The sequence below is a fragment of the Myotis nattereri genome (assembly GCF_964212035.1).
Source record: "Myotis nattereri genome assembly, chromosome: 3".
NCBI classification, from domain to species: domain Eukaryota; kingdom Metazoa; phylum Chordata; class Mammalia; order Chiroptera; family Vespertilionidae; genus Myotis; species Myotis nattereri.
The window spans coordinates 45,067,766-45,091,234 of NC_138077.1; the positions used below are offsets into that span (position 1 = coordinate 45,067,766).

Genomic DNA, 23,469 nt, shown 5'->3' on the forward strand with positions numbered 1-23,469 from the left:
TTTCTCTTTCCCTTTCTAGGCTACAGGAGAATGCATGGCGACCCTAGCGAAGAAATGGAATATGGAATTCTCCGTGACTACCCAGACCTGCCACGTTACTCCAGGTAGGTAAAATATAGTGTGGCTATGTCCTAGGGGGAAACAAGCCATTTCCTGTGGGGCCAGGAGCATAACCTGGACAAAGCCCTTTCCCAGAGGGCAGTGGTTGGCTATGCAATGCCATTTGCAGACTTGGGGGTTGGAGGTCTTTGGTGGCAGAGTCCTGAGGTGGGGCCAGGCTCCTGCCAATCATCCCCTGGCCTCTCTCTGGAGAGCGGCACTGAATTAGGTGCGTGCAAAGGCCCTGGGAAAGGACTAGAAAACATGCCACATGCTTCAATTTTGGGGGTTCAGTAGAGCCAGAAAAGCAGAGGCTTTGAGGTCAGATCTGGTCTGCAATCTTTCAAAAGATCTTCACCTTTTTGGTTTCCCTTTTCCTTAAAAGGGGATCAGAGGAATTCTCACTTCAGAGGGTTATTGTAGACTGAAACTAGATAGCAGGTTTGAAGTTAAAGCATAATAATGAATTGATGATCATCAGAATAAAAGTAATCATAGCTGACATTTATTGAGCACTTATTGGTAGCCACGGTGCTAATGGTTTTACATATGATGATTTATTTAATCCTCACAACAATTCTATAAGGCATGTGTTAATATTCTCATTTTACAAATGAGGAAACCAAGTCCCACCACAGTTAAGTATCTTGCCCAGTATCCCATAGCTAACAATTAGCAGAGTTGGTATAGTAGACCTTGTAAGAATAGAGCAACTTATGCAGATATAACCACTATTAGCACCTTCCCTCTGGTGGCAGAGTGGCTGGGTGCAGAAGAATGGACACATCTAGGGAATGTCAATCACAAAAGCCAACCCAGAATTGGCCGTTTGCAAGATAGGGTTTTAGTAGATGAGGCTCTAGAACAGCATCCTCAGCCACACTGGTGAACATCAGTGGAGGAGCCATTGTTCTGTCATGGCCTTAGTCATCCATAAAGAACCCACAAAAACTGTTTCTTGGGTTTAGATCCTGCAAGAAGTGGCATGCAAAGAAAAACAGTTCAAAGCAGAAATCACAATTGTTTTAAAAAAATTTTGGAGTAGCTTTTAATTATTTTGTTTAAGAACTTTAACTCATAAACAAATTTTCACATGATCAGAACCCAGCACTTATATACTATGAGAGGAAAGGCTCTTTGCCACACCTTGTAGATCCACAATTACTACTAGGCCCACAATCCCTTATCTGAAACCTTTTTGGCTTAATATGTTTCAGAATTCAAAATTTAAAATCTTTTATAATTTTTTAAAAAATCTCCCTAGAAATGTTGGAGCAGGATGAAAACTCATTCCATTGCCTGGAAAAAATTAATTTGCATCTTTCACCCTCAAAAGACTGCACCATCTCTCCTCTTACCCCAGTCAGAGCTGCCCTTGAGGTCTGCAAACCAGCCTCTGATCTCTACTCCCTTCCCCCTCCCCTACTGTGTTCATCAATCTTTTCTTCTCCCCTCAGTAATTCTCTCTCCTTTCCCATGTAAGTCCCCTCCAGTTTGTTAACTTTGTCCACTGCCCTGATGCAACATACCTTCTGCAAGGGGAGAGCAGTGAAGGAAGCTATGAATATTCACCCAGTAAATCTTTTTTCTGACACACATGCTCATGGAGTGAGTGTCAAGAAACAGCTGCAATGGGAGTTGTGTTGAGGGACACTGTTGTAGAACACTGTTGGCTCCCTGATTCTGTTTGGGTCCTGCACACTCAGACAGTGAGAGCCCAAGGCAAAGGGGCCCAGGATGCCTTCATGGTTTCCTCTCTATAGCGTGTGCCTCTACTGACCAGCGGGTTAAGGCTATCTGTTATAAGCATGAATTGGTAACCTAATACAAGCTCATTCCCGTTTTACACTTGATCTTAGCCAAAAGACCGAGAAGCGATCACTCCCATTTTAATAGTTTACATTATTTTATTAAAACCCAGTCAGTGGCACCCCATCTTTACTGCGGACCACTCTTAATTGACTTCAGTGGATCTATGCACACCCTGAAATTATATGGAGAACATTGTGAGTACCAGCATTTTCCCGCGGAGGCCACCATGTTTACATCAGGTTCACCAAGCAGCCCATGACCCTTGGAATATAGTTTATAGCCCCTGGACTCCAGAGCGTGGCCCAGGCTCCACAGCAGAGGACTCTCTCTACCAATTGTCCAGACCTCAATCGCCAGTCCCTGCCCCCTGCTTTAAGCCCAGTAAAAAGTATACACCGCATCCCACACGCTGCCCCTGACTCACCCTGCTTTCTTGAGAGCCATTCCTCCCTTTGTTCCTCCTTCTCAGGCTCACACCTTATGTTGCCCAGTTGACCTTGACCACTTTACACGCTTCTTAGCTCAGGCCTCTTCTCCTCACGAAAGTCTTTCTTAAGCTCAGTCTGGGCTCCTGTCTTCCCAAGCTCTTGCCAAATTTTTTTTGAAATATCCATCTGTAGTTCTGTCTCTCCCACTCCACTTTGCCCAACACCTTCACCACTGCCGGTGCTGACCAGCAGCCCCTGAACGATGGATGAACAGATTACTCAGACACAGTTTGATTGTGAAAGAGAGGACTAAGGGGCTCCTGGCTCTAGCAGCCAGAGTAGCCTCAATTGCCTGCCTTGTTAGTTTTTCTAGCAGATTTTATCTTTAGATACAATCAGTGGTGTGAGTAATCTTGGGAGGACACATGTGTTTATATTCTTCTCTAGGCAAGGGCATCCAGGGATTAAGGATAAGGATTCCAGTAAACACCTGGGGTCTGTATGTAATCAGACTTGTTTGGAGAGGTCAGGAATAATTAGGGGAGCCGACTTCGACACTACCCTATGTCTCTCCTAAGTCAGAATTTCAACCAAGAGGGCAGGTGGCCTTCCACACACTTTCCTTTTATCAGAATGTCCTCCTTACAACTTTCCAACCAAGTCTCTTGTGCTCTCCAACACACCACAGTTACAAGTTAATGTAACCACACAGTCTAATTCAGCACCTGACATATTACAGAAGGAGCAAAATATGTACATGTTTATTGAAATTAATTGGTACAAAACATATTACACCCTCAATGAGGCTTCAAGGAGCTTTATTTAACACTGAAAAATAAATAATACTATATCTGCACTGTTTTACTATTTTATAAGAGGATAAATTAATGCATTATGTCTGTAATTGATAATGATTTCTAAGGAAATTTGAAATAATTATGCACAATAGTATGCACATAAGATGTTCCTAAGTCAATGGTAGATTTTTTTTCTCTTCTGACCGAAAAGCAGTCCTGTGTTCTCTTTTTCTAATACATACCAGAATGTACTAGAAAGTTTGTTTACCAATGTCTTTGAAATTATCTTACTTATTTAGGACAATATATCTGAACGCAGGTTTTGCTCATTAACGCTGCCCTTTTGCCTACTATTTCTTTGTCAAGCCGAGGGCCCTGTGGTGACCTCCCAGTATGACTGCTATGGCTGCCTGCACACAATAAGGACTGTCCCCCAGGACTTCGACCCTGTTCTGAAACATGGCATTGAACATTTTAACAACCACACTAATCATTCCCACCTCTTTGCTCTTAAAGAAGTAGAAAGGGCACAGAGACAGGTTTGTGCTTTAGTTTCCTTTTCTCACAGTATTGTTAAACTTTGTTGGATCTTTATGTTTAGGGTTTCATAACCTAAAATAAACCATTGGTCAATAGAAAACCTATGATTCCATGGCTGGTGGTGAGGGAGCTCTTTTATGTCCTCATCTGACTGGCATAGGAGGTAAAGTGCTTTCTCTTGAGACAAAGTGATTAGTATACTACAATATATAAAAGGCAAAAGTGTGGCTAATCAGACCCCTGGCTCTGAGTTTAATGAATGGTTAGTCAGAAATACATGTTTTTCTTAGCGATGGTGAGATGAAAAGATCATTCTAGCCTTAAGGTTTTAAGAAAATTACATTATCACTTAGCCATCATGAGTCAAACATGGCTCCAAAATATGCAATGGTACCCAAACAGTTGGCATGGCTTTCTGAGCACTCTCTAAATTATAGTTTTTATATCATCAAAAGAATGTAAACACTTGGAAATTCTGGCCTTTTTATTGACCCAGTTCACTAAGTCTTTACTGACAGTTGACTGGGTTTCGTGTATTTCATTGTCTAATTATGAGGGATTTACTTTAGTCAGTAACATTCCCTGCTTTTAATAGACCATCCAACTTCCCTTCATGCAAGATGCATGTTCTACTCAATTACGTTCATAGCCAGCTATCAGGGTGGGACTAGCCCAAGATAAAGCAGCACAAAACTTACTGCCTGACTGTCTGGGAAACTGAGAAATTACCAGTAAAGGCCATTCTAGCTCCAAAGTGTTTTTAACCATCTAGAAGAGTATTATTTTTATTTCACTAAATTCAAAAGGACATTATTTTTCTGTTGCCTGGAAGAGGAAATATTGCTAGGTTTTTCTTAAGAAAAACAGTAACTCCACGTATATATTGCTTTTTATTTTCAGACTAGATGCCAGGTGCATGAAAATTCATTCACTGGATGGGGTGTCCCTCAGCCTGGCCTGCCCCCTCTCACAGTCTGGGAGCCCTTAGGGGCGGGAGGCGACCTGGTCATTGGGGGAAGGTGACACCCACATCGGGGTTACCCCCATTGGCCAGCCCTGGTTACCTGAACCTCGGGTGGCCCTGGGCAGCTGGATGGCTTGGCAGCCACCATCCGAGGCTTGCCTGCACCTCGGGCCAGCCCTGAGTGACTGGGGGCCTGAGGGCAGGTCCAGCCGCACCGTGCACCTGCTGCACCCCTCCCCCTGCCCCCACCAGCTTGGCTGAAAGGACTGAGTCCAGTGCAAGGAGCGGCTGGACCCACTGAGGACTGGTCTGGTGTACCACATGCCTGCCACCCGCCCCAGCAGGGCCGAAAGGACTGGGGGACTTTGAGGGGACTCAGCGTTGCCATCTTGTGGCTATGGGTGCCTCCTCTTTGTGACAGCGTGATGGTCAATATGTGTATTCCCTCTTTATTAGATAGGATGTGTAGGAGTGTGTGTGTGTGTGTGTGTGTGTGTTGAGGAGTAAGAGAGTCATAAAGTGCTCAATATTTATTCAGTCATGACTTTTGCCTAGTACTAAGAGTTTATATTTTTGAGTACTTGCATTATGCCAGGCAGTATTTTAAGTTCCTCATAACACAGTGAATAATGTTTAAACTGCCCTGTAACTATTCAATTCAACATTGTTTCAGGTGGTGTCTGGTTCCAACTATGAAGTTACTTACTTAATTCAGCAGACTAATTGTTCCAAGGAGAATTTTAAATTCTTAACCCAAGACTGCAAGGTCCTTTTCAGTGGTGTAAGTAAGCCAAAAATGATTATAAAGTTATTAGCATTTGGTGTCCAGTATTTACAGGTGTGGAAATACTCAGCTACACAGGAAGACTTGGTCACTAAGATTTTAGATGACATGCATGAATTCGCAGCCACATTCTCCAAGTCACTAGTCAAGCTGCCTTACTTACCTGGTCACAAGATCTGTACATTTGGCAATAAGCATTTACAGATATAACTGGGGCTTGAGATAAAATGATGCCCTGTCAAGTTTGTCTGTTCATGTCTTCACACTTTCCTGTCTCCCTTTCTTCCCACCTGCTTAAGGTCCTTCCCAGTGCTCCTGAGCTCTGCGCAGGACACTCCTTAACTTCCAACTTGCTTTTGCTTATTTTCTCCCCTTCCCTCCCCACCCCTTTCTTTATTTTTAACTAGAGGCTCAGTGCACGAAATTCTTGCACTTGGGAGGGTGGGTACCTCAGCCTGGCCTGTGCCGTCTTGCAGTCCAGGAGCTCTGGAGGGATGTCCGACTGACGGCTTAGTGGGCCTTAGCTGTCAGTCGGACATCTTTAGCATTAGTGGAGAGGCTCCCACCAATGCCACTGTGCTTGCCAGACATGAGCCTGGCTTCTGGCTGAGCGACGCTCCCCTTGTGGGAGTGCTCTGACCACCATAGTGACTGGTCATTCCACCATTCAGTCATTTACATATTAGCCTTTTATTATGTAGGATACACTGTAGATGAGGCCCCCTAGAACCACACGAAATGCAAAAAAATCACTGTTAACTCATTCTCAAATTGCCCCCATCTAAAATCAGATTGCCTCCTCCCATCCCCCCTCCCCGTGGGACATGTGGTGCACCTTGGGAACCACTGGGCTTGACACTTCCTCTCTGAGCTTCATTTCTGAATACATATGCATATCCCATGGGAATTGTAATCTCTTCTCCACCTACCTCACTGGGTTTTCATGAGGAGGTTCTGAGCTAATAAACCTAGAAATGTTTCATCAAGTAAGTGATGTCTAAACGGGAAGAGATTGTTATTTTTAAGCCCACGGGTACCCTCGCAGGTAGCAGGTGCTGATTAGGGGAGGAGGGCATGATTTTTTCCTCGTACTGTAGCTATGGAAGCTTTGCAGATGGTTTTACAGGCCTTGGAGGGGCAGGCTCTGGCCAGCAGTCCTGTAGTGGTGGTCATCCCTGGAGGTGCTGGTGGGGGCAGGGGGCAGAGCATTAGGCGGGCACTAGGGGGGCAGTGAGGAAGAACAGGAAGTAACTGTCAAATCTTCCCACTTGGCGCCATTCTTTAAATTGTACGTGGCTGTTTCGCAGCTGTACCTGCTCAGGGTGGGGCTTCAATCTCCTGGAGCAGTGTGGGGGCTGGGCTAGGGTGGAGCCAGGTGGGCTAGGAGGGTGGTTCAGGGTGCTTCCTCTGCAAAGAAGGCGCTGATGTTGTGGAGTGGGGGGGAAGGGTCGGACCCTGGGGGGCTGCTCAGGCCTGCCTCCACCTGGGTCTGGAGTTGTAGGGAGGAGAGCATACCCAGCCCCAGTGGAGGGGGCCCAGCAGTGACGGGCCACGGGCCCTGGGGGCAGAGATGGGTGGTCACAATCATGCTATTGTGGGCGTCCCTGGCGGGGGTGACAGGGGAAGAGATCAGGAGTTGGAGGTGGGAGCTGCAACTACCCCTGAGGCTGGGTCTTCTCCTGTCTGGTCAGCTTCCCCGTCCCCCTGGGGGTGCAGGGAGATTGGAAGATCTCCCTATGGCTGCTTCCTCTTCCTTCTTTGCAGTTCGTGCTCCTGTCAGGCACTCTCCTCAGAACCCAGGGAATTTGGCTACAGCCGCCCACCCCCTGCTGAGCATGCATCAATATGCAAATTGGTCATTATGGGGACACCCTCATGGACAAATTAGCATATTAACTCTTTATATGTATAGACTAGAGGCCCAGTGCACAAAAATTTGTGCACTCGGGGGGGGGGGGGTCCTTCAGCCCGGCCTGTGCCCTCTCGCAATCTGGGACCCCTCAAGAGATAACGACCTGCTGGCTTAGGCCTGCTCCCGGTGGCAGAGGGAAGGCCCAATCCCTAGGTGCAGCCCCTGGTCGGGCTCAGAACAGGGCCAATTGGGGAATTGGGGCGCCGCCCCCTGTCATGCACAGAGCAGGGCAGATTGGGAGGTTGCGATGCCACCCTCAGTCACTCTCAGGGTAGGGCCAATTGGGGGTTTGGGGCACTGCCCCCTGTCACACTCAAGACAGGGTCGATGGGCAGGTTGCAGCGCCACCCCCTGTCACACACAGAGCAGGGCCAATCAGGGGGTTGGGGCTCCGTACCCTGTCACGTACAGAGCAGGGTCGATCAGGGGGTTGGGGAGCTCCCCCCTGTCACACACAGAGCAGGGCCGATAGGGGAGTTGGGGCACTGACCCCTGTCACACACAGAGCAGGGCAGATCATGGGGTTGGGGCACTGCCACTGTCACACTCAGGGCAGGGCCGATGGGGAGGTTATGGCTCTACCCCATCACACACAGAGCAGGGCCTGTGGGGGCGGGGGGGTTGGGGCACCACACCCTGTCACACACAGAGCCGCAGGGCGATCAGGGGGTTTGGGCGCTGATCCCAGTGCCGGGAGGCCTCTCGGCTCTGCTGATCCCGGTGCTGGGAGGCATATTACCCTTTTACTGTATAGGGTAGAGGCCTGGTGCACGGGTAGGTGCTGGCTGGTTTGCCCTGAAGGGTGTCCTGGTTCAGGGTGGGGGTCCCCACTGGGGTGCCTGGCCAGCCTAGGTGAGGGGATGATGGCTGTTTACAGCTGGTCACACACCCTTCAGGGTGGGGGTCCCCACTGGGCTGCCTGGCCAGTCTGGGTGAGGGGCTGAGGGCTGTTTTCAGGCTGGCGGGTGACTGAAGCTCCCAACCGCTCCTTTTTTTCTTTTTTTTTTATTCTGGGCCAGCTTTAGCTTTGAGGCTTGCCTCCAGCTCTTAGGCCTCCGCTGCTGAAAGCAGGTTTCTGGCCTTTGTTTCCCTTCTGTATTTGAAACAATGTTGCGATCCTGCTGGCTGAAGCCTGGCGACTAAAGCAGGTTTCTGGGGTTTTGTTTAGCTTCTATATTTGTAACATAGTTGCTTAGAGTTGCAGCTCAGAGGCCGGCAGCAGCAGGCGGGGAACGTTGGAGTCCTCCGTCACTGAAGCAAGCAAGCCTCATGTTCGCTTCCAGCTGCCTGGCTGCTGGCCACCATCTTGGCTGGCAGTTAATTTGCATATTGCCCTGATTAGCCAATGGGAAGGGTAGTGGTCATACACTAATTACCATGTTTCTCTTTTATTAGATAGGAGGAGGATAATGCATCCTGAGCCCCACCACTTTATCAGAACCAAAATTTTGCTACAAGAGAGTATCACAAGGTGGCAGTAGTTAGTGCATTGCAGATGCCTAAAGCACAATGACCATCCCAGGGATATTTCCACTGTAGCAGAAAACTACTTTAAGCAAGGGATTGCTTCAAGCCCTTTAGTCCGTTATTCTACTTCTACAATTTTATTATGTACGAAGAAAATGAGGAGTCCAGATAGTAAGATTATTATTAGTATTATTATTAATATGCATTATTATTATCAGCAGTATTATTAATACTAAAGAGTCCCGGTGCACAAAAATTTGTGCACTCGGGAGGTCCCTCAGCCCAGCCTGTGCCCTCTCGCAGTCTGGGACCCCTCGGGGGATGACCACCTGCTGGCTTAGGCCTGCTCCCCAGTGGATTGGGCCTAAGATGGCAATCAGACATCCCTCTGGCAGCCCAGCAGCCCTCGGGGGATGTCCACTTGCCAGCAGGGAGCACACTTAAGCTGCAGTTGGATATCCTTAGCCCTGCTGAGGAGACAGGAGAGGCTCCCACCACCACCACTGTACTGGCATTCATCAGCCTGGCTTGTGGCTGAGCAGAGCTTTCCCATGTGGGAGTGCACTGACCACCAGAGGGCAGCTCCTGCATTGAGCGTCTGCCCCCTGGTGGTCAGTGTGTGTCATAGTGACCAGTCATTCCCAGTCTTTCTGCTGTTAGCGTCAGTTTGCATATTACCCTTTTACTGTATAAGATAGAGGCCTAGTGTACAGGTAGGGGCTGGCTGGTTTGCCCTGAAGGGTGTCCCGGATCAGGTTGGGGGTCCCGCTGGGGTTCTTGGCCAGCCTGGGTGAGGGACTGATGGCTGTTTGCAGCTGGTCACACCCCCTTCAGAGTGGGGGTCCCTACTGGGTTGCCTGGCCAACCTGGATGAGGGGCTGATGGCTGTTTTCAGGTTGGCCACACCCCCTTTAGGGTGGGGGTCCTCACTGGGGTGCCTGACCAAACTGGATGAGGGGTTGATGGCTGTTTTCAGCTTGGCCACACCCCCTTTAGGGTGGAGGTCCTCACTGGGGTGCCTGGCCAGTCTGGGTGAGGGGCTGAGGGCTGTTTTCATGCTGGTTGGTGATTGAAGCTCCCAGGCTATCCTTTTTTTCTTTTTTAATTCTGGGATTTATTTACTTTCTATAATTGAAACTTTGTTGCCATCACTGGAGCTGAGAGCCAGGCTCCTGCTCGCTCCAGCTCTGAGGCCATGGCCTGCTGAAAGCGGATATCTGGGGTTTGTTTAGATTCTATAATTGAAACTTTGTTGCTTTCAGAGGTCAGAGCTGGCAAAATAAGATATTATTCTATCTCTTCTTGTCCAATGCTTATGTTTTGTTCTGTGTCTCAGTGAATTGACCAAACATCCAGAGATATTCCACACACATTTATGTTTCATTCCTGATTTTATTGGGAAAGCCTCTACAATTTTGTTATCTATAATATTTGCTATGGGTTCCAGGTAGGCATTCTTGTCATATTAAAGAAGCATCCTTGCATTCCTGCTTTTAAAGAAGTTTGTTTAGTTTTTAAATAAGATATTGGCATTAACAGACTCATAGATACAGAGAACAGACTGACAGCTGTCAGAGGGGAGACAAGTTGTGGGGTTAGGTGAGAAAGATGAAAGAATTAAGCAAAAAACCAAAACCCAAAAAAACTCACAGACACTGATTACTGGAGAAAAGAGGGGTGGGGGAGAGTAGAACAATATTAAGGGAGGATAAGTGATGACAGAAGGAGACTTGACTTTGGGTAGTAAACACTCAATACAATATGTATACAATACAGACGGTGTATTATAGTATTGTACACTTGAAATCTATGTAATTAACCAATGTCACCCCAACAAATATTTTTAAGAAAAAAGAGAATTTTGTGTTAGAATTTAGCAAATGCTTTAAATATGTATTGAAACATCATATTATGCATTTCTAATTTAATCTGTTATGTTGTTTTGACAACTTTCCTAATAGTTACCTCTAGGTTCATAAATTCTCTTTGCTTAGTGTTAATTATTCTTTAAATATGCATTTGGATTTTATTTTTAGCTCAAGAAGTCTACATCTTCATTCCTAAGTTAAAGTGGTTTGACAGATTTCTGGGTGTAGTTGTGTGTGCATTCTATTTTTTTCAGGTTTGGTATCCAGATTATAGTTTTCTAGAATGAGTCGGTTATGTGTTACATGCAGTTGAGTCAGCTCTGATTCCTAGTGACCCTGTGAATGAGTGATGGCCACACTGTCTTGACCTCAGCATCTCTGCTGAGCACCTATAGACTCATTTCTATGGCTTCTTTTATGGAGTCAGTCCATGTCATATTTGCTCCTCTGCTTTCCCTACTGCCCTCTATTTTTTAGTTAGGTGGTTAGCCACTATTTTTTGGCTTGGGTAGCTTGCCACTATTTCCTATATTCAGAAACAGTTTACATAGGAAGGAAGTAAATGTTTCTCAACTACAAAAATTATTCATCTATAAAACATCTATGTTGTCTGGAGGTGAGAAATGGAATGGAAGTTGAGAGTAATGATAGCATTCTCTGTTCTTCAGTTATTGATTCATTCAAATTTGTTCTTGTGTTTAAGTCAGCATTGGTTATTTATAGTTTTCCGGAAAAGTATTCATTTCTTTGGGATTTAAAGTAGCACACACTTGTTCATAATTATTCTCTTATATTTTTAGCTTCTTTGTTCCTTTGCTATAATGCCTTTTTTATTTTTTTGCATTTGATTTTTTCCTTATCCCAAGAATGAGCATTTGGATTCAGTTACTAATGCTAGTGCTTTCTGTTTTCTAGTTCATCAGTTTTGCTTTATTTTTTCCTCCTTTTCTCTTTTGCTTAAGGCTATTTATTATTCTTTTCCTTTTTCTAACTTCCTGATGTAAAAACCTCGGTTTGATGTTGTTTTGTTTGTTTCTTGCCTCTCTCTTTTTAAATTACGAAAGTATATAAAGACATGAGTTTAATTCCAAATGCTGCTCTGTCAACATTATATAAAATTCTCAGTTTTCTTATTGTGTTTCTTATATTTTTCCTTATCCAAAGAAGACCCTGACTATTTAGGTAAATGTGTTTAGATGTCCAAGTAGTTACTTTCTTGTTTATTTGTTTAAAAGTATTTTTAGGAATTCTTTTCTTTTGGTGCTGAGGTCAAAGGACATGCCACTATTATTTCATTTTAGAAATTTATTGAGCCTTTCCTGTAACCTAATATAAAAGTACTTAAAAATATCTGTGCCATACTTATAAAAATATCATTTAAGTCATATAGATCATATGAAAATACCACCTAAATACTTTTTTATTATTTTATTCATTTTCTATTATTTTATTTATTTTTCAATCCATTTGGCCTATCTTAAATTTAAGGTTGTACATAAAATTTCTACACCGCCATTATTTTAATCTATTTCTATACATATATATCTAATTTCTCTTTCATGTATTTTCACTCCATGCATCTAGAGTATATCTTTATAAAAATAAAATTATCTTCTTTACTACCATTATGAGTTTCTTTTGTTACCTTGAAGTTTCCTTTGTCCAATATTAATAATACTCTAGATCCTTTTTCTGTTCATATTTGCTTCATATAGTTTTTTTAATATATTTTATTGATTTTTTACAGAGAGCAAGAGACAGGGATAGAGAGTTAGAAAAATCAATGAGAGAGAAACATCAATCAGCTGCCTCCTGCACACCCCTTACTGGAGATGTGCCCGCAACCAAAGTACATGCCCTTGACCTGAATTGAACCTGGGACCTTTCAGTCTGCAGGCTGACACTCTATCCACTGAGCAAAACCGGTTAGGACGCTTCATATAGTTTAGATCATCCATTATGTTTAATCTACCTTTATCTTTTATATTACAAGATATTATCCTTGAAATGTAATACATTAATTTTGTTTTTAACTTAATACGGAAGTCTTTGCCTTTCTCTTTTTAAATATGTTTTTATTGATTTTTAGAAAGAGAGGATGGAAGAGTGATAGATAGAATATCAATGAGAGAGGAACATAATCAACTGCCTCTTGCACACCCCACTCTGGGCATCCAGCCCGCAACCCAGGCATGTGCCTTGACCAGGAATCTAAATGTGATCTCTTGGTTCCTGTGTTGATGCTCAACCACTGAGTCACATGGACTGATCTGGAATTCGTTGTCCTTCTAAAAGAAATTTTACCCATTCAAATATCTTATTTGTTAAATATATTTTTATCAATTTCAGAGAGGAAGGGAAGGGGAAAAGAGATAGAAACATCAATGAGTGAGAGAACCATTGATCAGCTGCCTCTTACACACCCACACTAAGGATCAAGCATGCAACCTGGGCATATGCCCTGACTGGGAATCAAACCATGACCTCCTGGTCCATAGGTTGATGCTAAACCATTGAGCCATGCTTCCTGGGCTATATGATTATTATTTCTATGGTAGGTATTCTTGTCATCTTATTTCATGTGTTTGTGTAAATACATTTATTGTTGTTAATGCTAATAACGAATAGTTTCTTATTCTCTCTTTGGCAATGGAATTATGTTTTGTTTTGTATTCTATGTGAAGTCAACATCCTATATTTAATATTACTAATTGTTTACTTTAAAGGTTCTTAAGAACGTTTTTAACGTATTTCCTTTTGAAAAAAACTAGGATACCGGTGAATGTAAAGATCATGCATACATGGATCCTCAGCTAAGAATTGCTTCCTTCTCCCAGAAGTGTCAGATTTTATCAGGTATGCAATAATACATGTTTGTCCTCTAGTAGTACATGTTGATCCCAGACAACTGGCTAGGTGTTTTTATAGAAATTGTGCTTTAGGTCCTATTATATAATCAACAACCCTTACAGCTGTACCCTTTTTCTGCACAACTGTGTTATAGCTGATGCAGTTGGGACTGCTCTGCAAGTGGACAGAAAAGATTTATGTTCTTTGGGCAAACCTGATCTCTAGATGCAAAGTCATCTGGTCTTCCTTGTGTATAAGATGTCACTACATCAGGTGTTATAAATTGGGGAAGCTGAATCGCCTATTTAATCACTCAGAATAAAATCCTGTCAATTAAACACTTTTTTCTCCTGCATGTTATAATGGGGGGAAAGTGAGATAGTGCAAGTTTATGGTCAAACCAGTGTTTCTTATACCAAGAGTTGGCTTTTCTCATACTTGGAATATGTTTGCATACATTCCACAGTGAGAAGCATCATTGAAGCTCCCTGCTTACCAGAATCAGAGGACTTAAAATTTTCCCACTACAGAATCATTCCTTTAAATAAAGCATTGCTTTTTTACACTCTTTCAAAAATGCAAAAATCTAGGAACAGTGCAGCACATTGATATTGAAGGTGTACTAACTAACACCTTCTGATGGAAGGTTTCCCTAAATGCCCTTAACTCTGAGGAGAAGAAAAGAGGGCAGGCAGTAAGGTGAATGTCACACAGACAACCTCTACCCACTCGCTACTGGCCTTTAGGCTGCACATGGCCCCCTATAAATGAGTGCTGGACAATGTGCAGGAGAGGTACTAGGCTAGACTGCTCCTTCAGTACACACACTGACTTAAAACCTGATTCTTCTTTCAGGGGAGGATTTTACCACAGGTTGCCTTGGCTGCCCCGACGAGATACTTGTCGACAGCCCTGATCTGAACGAGGCTCTGACTCATTCCATTACAAAACTTAATGCACAGATTAATTCAATGTTCTTGTTCAAGATTGACATTGTGCACAGAGCAACATCACAGGTATGTAAATTAAGCTACAAAGATAGTGATATAGTCTATGGGCAAACTGCTTACTAATATTGCCACTGATCTTGGGTTGGGAAATAGTATACCTGGTAAAAAGAATTGAATGTCAAGTCTCAACCTCACTACATGCTTGCTATGTGGTCTTGAACAAGTCATTTAGAACATTCCATTTTCTGTGTGTAACGGACTGGGGTGAGACTCAAATAAGATAATATATGTCAAGCATTGGCGGGGTAGCTCAGTTGGGTAGAGCATTGTCCCAATATGCCAAGGTTGCAGGTTTGATCCCCGATCAGGACACATACAAGAAGCTACCAGTGAATGCATAAATAAATGGAACAAAAAAAGAGATAATATATGTCAATACATTATCTTTTCAAATTTTAAAGTGTTTTATAAATTCTAGCAAATTTATATAATTAATAAAATGTAGGGCAAGGAAAAGCTACTCTTATTCTATGCCTTTCTAGAGTCGATCCTTGTTGGAGCATCACTTAGTGCCTTGGGATCAGCCACATGTCAGTCTATCATCACCCAGACTCTCTTCACACTTTCATCTCCAGGTCACTTCCCCCCTCGCTATGTGTCCTTCCAGCCCACAAATGTACATCTAGGGCTTCATCTTTTCTTCCATGCCCTGTCAATAGATAAGGAGCATCCTAGTCTGGGGGTCAGAAGACACAGTTCTACCAGAGCCTCCGCCCTCATGCCCTGGGTAATCCCGGACTGTCATTCAGACTCACTCAGTCTTGTGCCCCATCTGTAAAATGAATGGCTGGGTGAGAAGAGCAAAAATTTATTCCATCTCTAACAGCATCTGAGTAATCTATTCATGGGCAGATTCTTATTCTAAACCTCAAAACTGGCCTTTCTAAATGTGAACAAAATAGAACCAACAAAAGTAATCAAAATAGAACCTGTTTCAGCAAACCAACATAATCTGATGGGAGGAGGGGTACTTCAATTATAACAATTCATACTTTTTGCTCAGTAATTGAATTTCTAGAAATTTAAAATAGAGTCTTTATAGACAATGATACTCATTGCAGCTTTAACTGTAAAAGACAACATGGTAAACTGTCAAAACTGATGAATAATATAGAAATGATCAAATACTGTCTGGCATATTCTCAAAACAGAGTACCAAGAAGCAATTTTAAAGCATCTTTGTGAGGAGTTCTTGATGTGGGAAATGCCTTGTGATAAAATATGCAGTGGGGGAAAAAGAGGCCATAAAATTGACTATACATTCTGTTGTCGGGTGTGTTATAAAAAGCACAGAAAACAATTAGAAAGGAAACAAATGCCTCCAACTATTCACAGTGGTGGTTTAGGTGAGGGCACAGTGGGCTGTTTATTGTCATCTTCTAATTTCCTGTATTAGTTTCACTACTGCAGGGGAAACCTAACCAAATGGTATTAAAGTAAGTCAAAACTGACACTTGGCTCTCTCTCCTACTCACGCACTTATTCCTGCCCCGGACACCACAACCTTTCCTCCCTCATTTCACAGGCACATGACCCATGTTAGTGGTGTACTCACATGGTACACCGATCATTGTATTCTTTTTTTTTTTAATATATTTTATTGATTTCTTACAGAGAGGAAGGGAGAGGGATAGAGAGTTAGAAACATCAAAGAGAGAGAAACATTGATCAGCTGCCTCCTGCACACTCCCTACTGGGGATGTGCCCGCAACCAAGGTACATGCCCTTGACCGGAATCGAACCTGGGACCCTTGAGTCCGCAGGCCGACGCTCTATCCACTGAGCCAAACCAGTTAGGGCATATTCTTTTTTTTTAATTTAAATTCTTTATTGTCTAAAGTAGTACATATGTTTCCTTTTTCCCCTATTAACCACTCTCAGGCCTCTCAAACCCCCAGCACATGTGCTCACCCCCCTAGTGTCTGTGTCCATGGGTTATGTTTATAGGCATGGATACAAGTCCTTTGGTTGCTCTCTTACCCACCCACATCCCCCAATGCTATTTAGTTTGTCAGCTTTTCTTCTCACTTCATATTTCTGCTTTCTTGTGAATCTCCCTTATTCTTGATGCAGGAATACCCTCTATTCCACCATAGATTGCATATCAGAGGTTTGTTGTCAGGAGAGAAACACTCATTTTTTACATGACTATCTAGTCTCCATATACATACAGTTCTCTGTAAGTTAATGAATCAACATACAAGCACGGAGTGTATTTGTTTATGCTAAGGATGCCCAGGGAATAACAGGTAATGCTGTTAATTGAAAGGAACTGATATTCCTTCACTTGCCAAGTCAATTTGAAATATGGTGAGAATCTCAAACTTACTTACAAAAGATGAATCTTTTACTGGTTTTTACATTTAAAGAGAACAATTTGGCTGCTCTGACATGATTATTCAAGGAAGCCCTGCTGGAAGCAACCAAGTTACTGGAAATCCATTTACCATGTAATCAATTTGCCAAATGACCAATTTTTGCCAAAGATTTATTTTACAGGTTTGGTCTTGCCTTGGGTTTGCATATTTAGTCCTATTTCGATGCATGTCCATTTTAAGATGGTTTCAGATGCCAAATGTTTCTTAAATTCTCCGTTTGCACATGTGAATATTGTGATTTCTGTCACAGGCCTTTTATTTTGCCCTGCCTCTGCCGCCACTGTCCCCACTCTTGTCCATATTCCTCCCTGTCTTTGCTCAGATAAATATACTTCAAGGATCTTTGTGTGCACCTTCAGGAATTTTTCTTTTAACAAGGTATTAGAAATGTCAAGGCGTATGTAGAGTATGTCTAAGACTTCCGATGCAAATTGCCAAATTGCCAAACTATTTGCAATTATGCCAATTTACATTCAGACCACCTGGCCATAGGACCTTGATCATCTTGCTTTGAGTTCTATTCCTACCAACAGTGACTGAGGCTGTGTGCTTCCCACACGTGGCCAATACCAGGTATCACCTCTGTTTTTCATCTTTGCCAACATGTGGAAGATTAACAATGCTGTTGAATTGTGTTTTTTTTAAATATTTGGTTATTAATGAAGATAGTCATTTGTTTCTGGCTTACTGGCCATTTTAACTTCTTTTCTGAAATATTTGTTCATGTCTTTTGTTCATTTTTTTCATGGTGGGCTTTACATGTATAAGAATATTAATCTTATACCATATTTTCCCCAGGTTTTATTTTTTTACTTTGCTTGCTGTGATGTTTGAGAATTAGTTGTCCTTTCTGTCTGAACAAATTTAGACATGTTTTCTCCCTCTGCTTTTCACCTAAAAACAGCCTTCTTCCTCTTGAGACCTGATGGGTACATATTTATAGCTTTTGAGCTTATTTCTTTAATTTAAATTGTTAATACATTTGGAATTTATTTTGCTCTGTGGTTCTCTCTATCTTAGTAACAAAGGTTGAGCAAGATGGGTTTGAGCAGGAAAGACTTTTGATAAAAATGACACCAGATAATAACGGCAATATAGATGCTATCTCGAGGCCCTCAAATGGAAGATTTACATCTATTTACTTCCTTCTTCTTGACCCTGAATAGAGTTGAGCCATTAGTTGTGGTTTGTGTCACATATTGTCCAGTTTCTTGGGCAACATTACTTTGATCAACATTATTGTTATGGAAAATTGGATTAAGATATATTCTAAAATGAGCAAGAAAACTTATGATCACCAAAATATAGACCCCCAAACCCTCTAAGAACCTTCCTCCCCATTTACACCTAACCTGGAGTCTTAAAAGTTAAGTATCAAATTTTTCTTAAAAATGTAACCATGTTTACCCAGCAGATCAATGCCAGAAAAAGTAGAGGGGAGCTTAGCTCTTCCTATGACTCTGTTCTGCTCTCTTCCTCCCACCACACGTTTTCCATGCTTTTAAAAAACACAGAGATAGGGAAGACTGTTGTGGTTTGCTTTTTCAAACGAGATTCTACTATCACCCTGTGACTTCATTATTTTATTTCTTAATACAGTTTTATTGATTTTAGAGAGAGAAGAAGAGAGAAGGAAAGAGAACCATCAATCCGCTGTCTCCTTCAGGCCCCGCCCCTTCCCACCTGGAATTAAACCCCCATCCTGGGCGTGTGCCCTGACTGAGAATCAAACTCAGGACCCCTGGTGCCTGTGATGATACTCAATGAACTGAGCCACACCAATCAGGGCTGTAACTTCATTTATAAAAATAATATTCATCTCTCCAGGTCAACGGATATATTTATGTGTTCTTTTACAGACACACACACACACACACATTTAGATCCTAGAATCAAGTATTGAATAACTTGGACTAGAAAATCAACTAACTTTTGAACACAAAATTTAAAGTCATTTTTACCAAGTATATTTTTTAAGTGTAAGAGATGTAAGATATGGCATTTTGAAATGACTTTTAAAAAGCCATATGTGCAATTTTATTGAAGTCAGTGCATTTTTAAAAAGTGTGAGTTTAATTTTTTTAAACAAATAAAGTGTGCCTCTTTTATATAAAACATAAATTAATTGGGCCACAAAATATTCATTGTGGACACAGCACTGTATAACAGATTGTCAAACTGCAGCGGGAAGGCCAGGGAGGGTTGGGGGGTAGGAGGTAGGGGGGTAAGAGATCAACTAAAGGACTTGTATGCATGCATATAAGCATAACCAATGGACATAGGGGAGGCTAGGGGACTGTCTAGGGCGGGGGGATAAAATGGACACATATGTTATAACCTTTGTAATACTTTAAGCAAAAAAAAAAAAAAAAAAAGATTAAAACTGTTGCTACAGTACTGGCCGGTGTGGCTCAGTTGGTTGAAGAATGCTCTGAGCACCAAAAGTTTGTGGATTCCATTCCCAGTAAGGTCTCATGCCCAGGTTGTGAGCTTGATCCCCAGTAAGGGGCATGCAGGAGGCAGCTGATCAATGTTTCTCTCTCCCTCTTCTTTCCTTTCCCTCTAAAAATCAATTTTAAAAAAACCATTGATAGAGATTAAAATGGTTTCTTAATATAAAATATTTAAGAAAGGCAAACTAAAAAATCCAAAGAATTTTCCTAATCACATAATTTAACCCACAATTTCTGTAGTGACACTAACTCAGTATTTCTCTGATTCAGGACTTTGCAGGACAATAAGGCATACTTAAGGAAAATGATTAAGTTTTTCTTCCTATTCTTCTTAGATTCTATTACAACTTGAGTGCTTGAATGTTGTTGAAGAATAAAACTCAGAAAAGTATAAATATTGTAGCCTTGTTTCCTAACAGCCAAATATTTTACACATGCATACAAACTAAAAATTTAATTTCAAACATTTGTACTTTATTTGTATACCTCTCATTTGAGCAGTGTATAATTAAAATTAATATTCTCCCCTAAGATTCCTTAAGGTAGAAACATATCATTTATTATATAATATTAGAGGCCCAGTGCATGAAATTCATGCACTGGAGGGGGGTGTCCCTCACCCCAGCCTGCACCCTCTCAAATCTGAGACCTCTCGGGGAATGTCCTACTGCCGGTTTAGACCCGATCCCTGTCAGTCAGACATCCCTCTCACAATATAGAACTGCTGGCTCCCAATCGCTCGCCTGCCTGATTGCCCCTAACTGCTTCTGCCTGCCAGCCTGATCACCCCCTAAACACTCCCCTGCCAGCCTGATCCATGCCTAACTGCTCCTCTGCCAGCCCGGTTCCACCCAACTGCCCTCCCCTGCTGGCCTGATCACCTACAACTGCTCTCCCCTGCCAGCCATCTTGTGACCACAAGAGGGTGGCCATCTTGTGTGAGGGCATGGTGGTCAATTTTCATATTAACTCTTTACTATATAGGATTAATTAAGGTCCTACTTTGTGCTAATTAATTTTCCAGACAGTGAGTGGATACAAATATCTTATTGAGTTCACGGCCAAGGAAACCACATGTTCCAAGAAAAGTAATAAAGAGTTGACCGAAAGTTGTGAGATCAATAAACATGGGGTGAGTAGTCATGCAACTCTCTACTTATTCCCTGGAAATCTACTTGATATCTTATACTTGTTTAAGTATTTCATGAATAACACTGTTCTCTCTTTTGGCTTTTGTTTTCACCGATAGGAAATTCTAAGATGCACTGCTGGGGTTTACTATCGGGTAGGTGGGAAGAATAGAATTGAGACTACTGTCAAATGTCAGTCACTGGGAAAGGTATGTTTCTAATTAGTCAGCATGGGTAATTTTTGCTCTGCAAAGTCCTATTTGAAAATGAACCACTATTTAAATGAATTGGGGAACTATATTTTTAGAATGGAGAGAACTCTCACATTTCTGTGCTGAACTCTCTTTTTAATGTCTAGAAAGGAAAACAACAGTCAGTCCCCTAATCACTTCTCACCCTTTGCCAGTGTCCCATCCTTCAGGAGGTTCTCTCTTAATGAAGGGCAGCCCCTGCCTTGCAGAGCCAATACTAGCTCTGGGGCTTTAAGATGTGCCTGAGATGCTTCACTGACATCGGCCTCCATCCAAGGGACTTGGGAGAAATACAGATCTCAGACCCCACTCCACATCGACTGAATCCAAATCTGCATTTTTGCGTGGTCCTCACAGTTTCATACCCACATTCAAGTGTGAGAAGCATTAGTTTGTATCATCTTTTCCAATTCTTAAGAAAACCTTGTAAGACTTTTCCCACTGTCAAGGATGAGACACTAAAAATTACAAAGATACTGAGATCCTGGAGTGGATAATAATATGATCAAGTTCTTGCTCTGTCCCAGGCACTGTACTGAGGACTTCACACATATTTTTCTCTTAACAACTCTATGAAGCAGGTGCTGCTGTTATTCCTATTTTAGAGATGAGAAAAGTGAAGCTAGTGGTGCACGGATGCAAGTGTAGGTGAAATCAGAGTCATCCGTGTTCACATGATGCTAACAGCTAGGCTCTGGCTTATGTGACTCCAAAGACCATGCTCTTTGCACCCCTGAACACTGCCTCCAGCATCCTGTTCTCACCAGTAGCTGAAATGTAGGTGAGAATCATCCAGATCTTCAATGCGAGTAGCCTCTTATCTTTTTTTTCTGATTTAGATTTTTGCCCTGTATAGGTATATATGTAGTCTCACACAGACATTATACAAAGGCTAGTTTTCAAGCTTGTGAATATGTCCTAATGTGTTTCAGCCCAACAAAGTAATTGTGGGCACATGCTGCATATATATTTAGTCCATAAAGCCATTTTGGGTCTTTTGGTATAAAAACTGTAATTGTGCTAATAGAATTAGTATCAATTAATAAATAACGTGCCATGGTGTTATGTAGTTCAACCACCCAATTTTTCCAGATGAAGAAAAACCTCTACAGTTTAGAGGAGAATTTTTAAGAAATATCCACAAATTATAAAATCAATCAAAAGAGGAAAAGATATTCATTCTCATCCTTTCTGCAATATTAGCATAGCATTTAAAACCTGGCTAAAGATTTGCTCCATTTTAAACCAAGATGGCGTTGACAGGTCTTAATCCCTTCTTTCTTAATTGAGAGTGTGGTTTCCACAGTGATGCATTCATCTTAATATTTCCTGGTTAGACCACATTGCTGAAAAGACCTCCAGGTCTTTCACCTTTCCAGTCAGTACAAGTGGCGGAAACAAAAGAAGGAACAACTGTAAGTCCACCCCACTCTTCCATGGCACCTGTTCAAGGTCAAGAGCAGGATTCAGAAAAAGAACAAGGACCCACTCGTTATCATGGCTGGGGCCATGAAAAGCAAATAAAACATGGCCTTGGCCAAGGCCATAAACATGAGCATGACCAAAGCGATGGGCACCAAAAGGGACATGGTCATGGCCATGGACATCAAAGGGAACATGGCCTAGCCCATAGACATAAACATGAGCATGGTCATGGCCATGAAAAACATAAAAATAAAAGAAAACAGAATGGAAAGCACAATGATTGGAGAACAAGTTCTTCTGAAGATAGTACTACATCTGCACAGACACAAGAGAAGACAGAAAGGCCAAAATCCTCCCCTCCCTAGCCCTGTCAGGTGTAGCAGTTGCCTTTCCTGAATTTTGGGACTTAGATCTCATTGCAGCTATGATGACTAATATACCACCAAGTCCCACAGAGAATGATGATTCTTGGATCCCTGAAATCCAGATAGATCCCAGTAGCCTTTCATTTAACCTGATATCTGACTTCCCAGAAACAACTTCCCCCAAGTGTCCTGGATGCCCCTGGAAGCCAGTTAACGGAATGAATCCAACTGTGGAAACAAAGAATTTCATGATTTCAATCTCCCTGATGCTTTTTATTAATGTATGCAGACATGGGTGTTTCTTTAACACTTCATCATCCCCTTTCACCATTGTCCAAATACCCTGGTATAATGCACCAAAGAACATGAAGCTTCAAACAGCCTAGAGAGAAGTGGTGAAACTCCCAATGGAGTTTTATTTTCTTTATTTTTGTTGTTGTTGTGTGTTTGTTTGTTTTTTTGGTGCATAGCCCGGGAACCTCATGAGTTTTCTTAACTAGCACAGAGAATGAGCAAACAAATGTGCCTTGTGGCCTACTGCAATTTGCTTTTCTAATAACAAATATGTACCTTAGAGTGGATGTCATAGACTGTCATACAAAGATTCTTGCCATTCCGAATAAACCATGGCACCTGGTCCATGAACACATGTGAAAATAATGAAAGTCGAGAGACTGAATGTGAACTTCTTAGTAGGGCAAAAATAATAATAAAAGCTACCAGAGATCAAAGAGGGACAACAAGAAAGACAGGGACATAGAAAGGGAATGGACTGACTATTCTTGGGGGGAAAGGGGTGAGGGGGATGCGGGAAGAGACTGGTCAAAAATTGTGCACCTATGGATGAGGACAGTGGGTGGGGAGTGAGGGCGGAGGGTGGGGTGGGAATTGGGTGTTTGAAATGGAATAAAAACTTGTTCTCTAACCATTAGTTGC

At 42.4% G+C, this 23,469-nt stretch overlaps 1 protein-coding gene and 2 pseudogenes across 3 annotated transcripts in view; all 3 read left to right on the forward strand.

Annotated features, from left to right (window-relative positions):
- The window catches only part of LOC308515343 (histidine-rich glycoprotein-like), a 285,767-nt pseudogene that overhangs the window by 81,132 nt on the left and 181,166 nt on the right, over positions 1-23,469 (forward strand). The gene's annotated exons all lie outside the window — the stretch shown is intronic.
- Positions 1-23,469, forward strand: part of LOC308516176 (kininogen-2-like) — a 30,710-nt gene that overhangs the window by 6,396 nt on the left and 845 nt on the right. Inside the window, exons 3-9 of the mRNA XM_081087019.1 lie at positions 20-104; positions 3,503-3,675; positions 5,314-5,421; positions 13,443-13,527; positions 14,377-14,537; positions 20,387-20,494; positions 20,612-20,701. Coding sequence (XP_080943145.1) covers positions 20-104; positions 3,503-3,675; positions 5,314-5,421; positions 13,443-13,527; positions 14,377-14,537; positions 20,387-20,494; positions 20,612-20,701 — 810 coding nt within the window. The remainder of the gene's footprint in view (positions 1-19; positions 105-3,502; positions 3,676-5,313; positions 5,422-13,442; positions 13,528-14,376; positions 14,538-20,386; positions 20,495-20,611; positions 20,702-23,469) is intronic.
- LOC308516863 (kininogen-2-like) lies at positions 20,980-22,813 on the forward strand (annotated as a pseudogene). The gene is made up of 2 exons: positions 20,980-21,120; positions 22,081-22,813. The product of its transcript is annotated as a kininogen-2-like (transcript).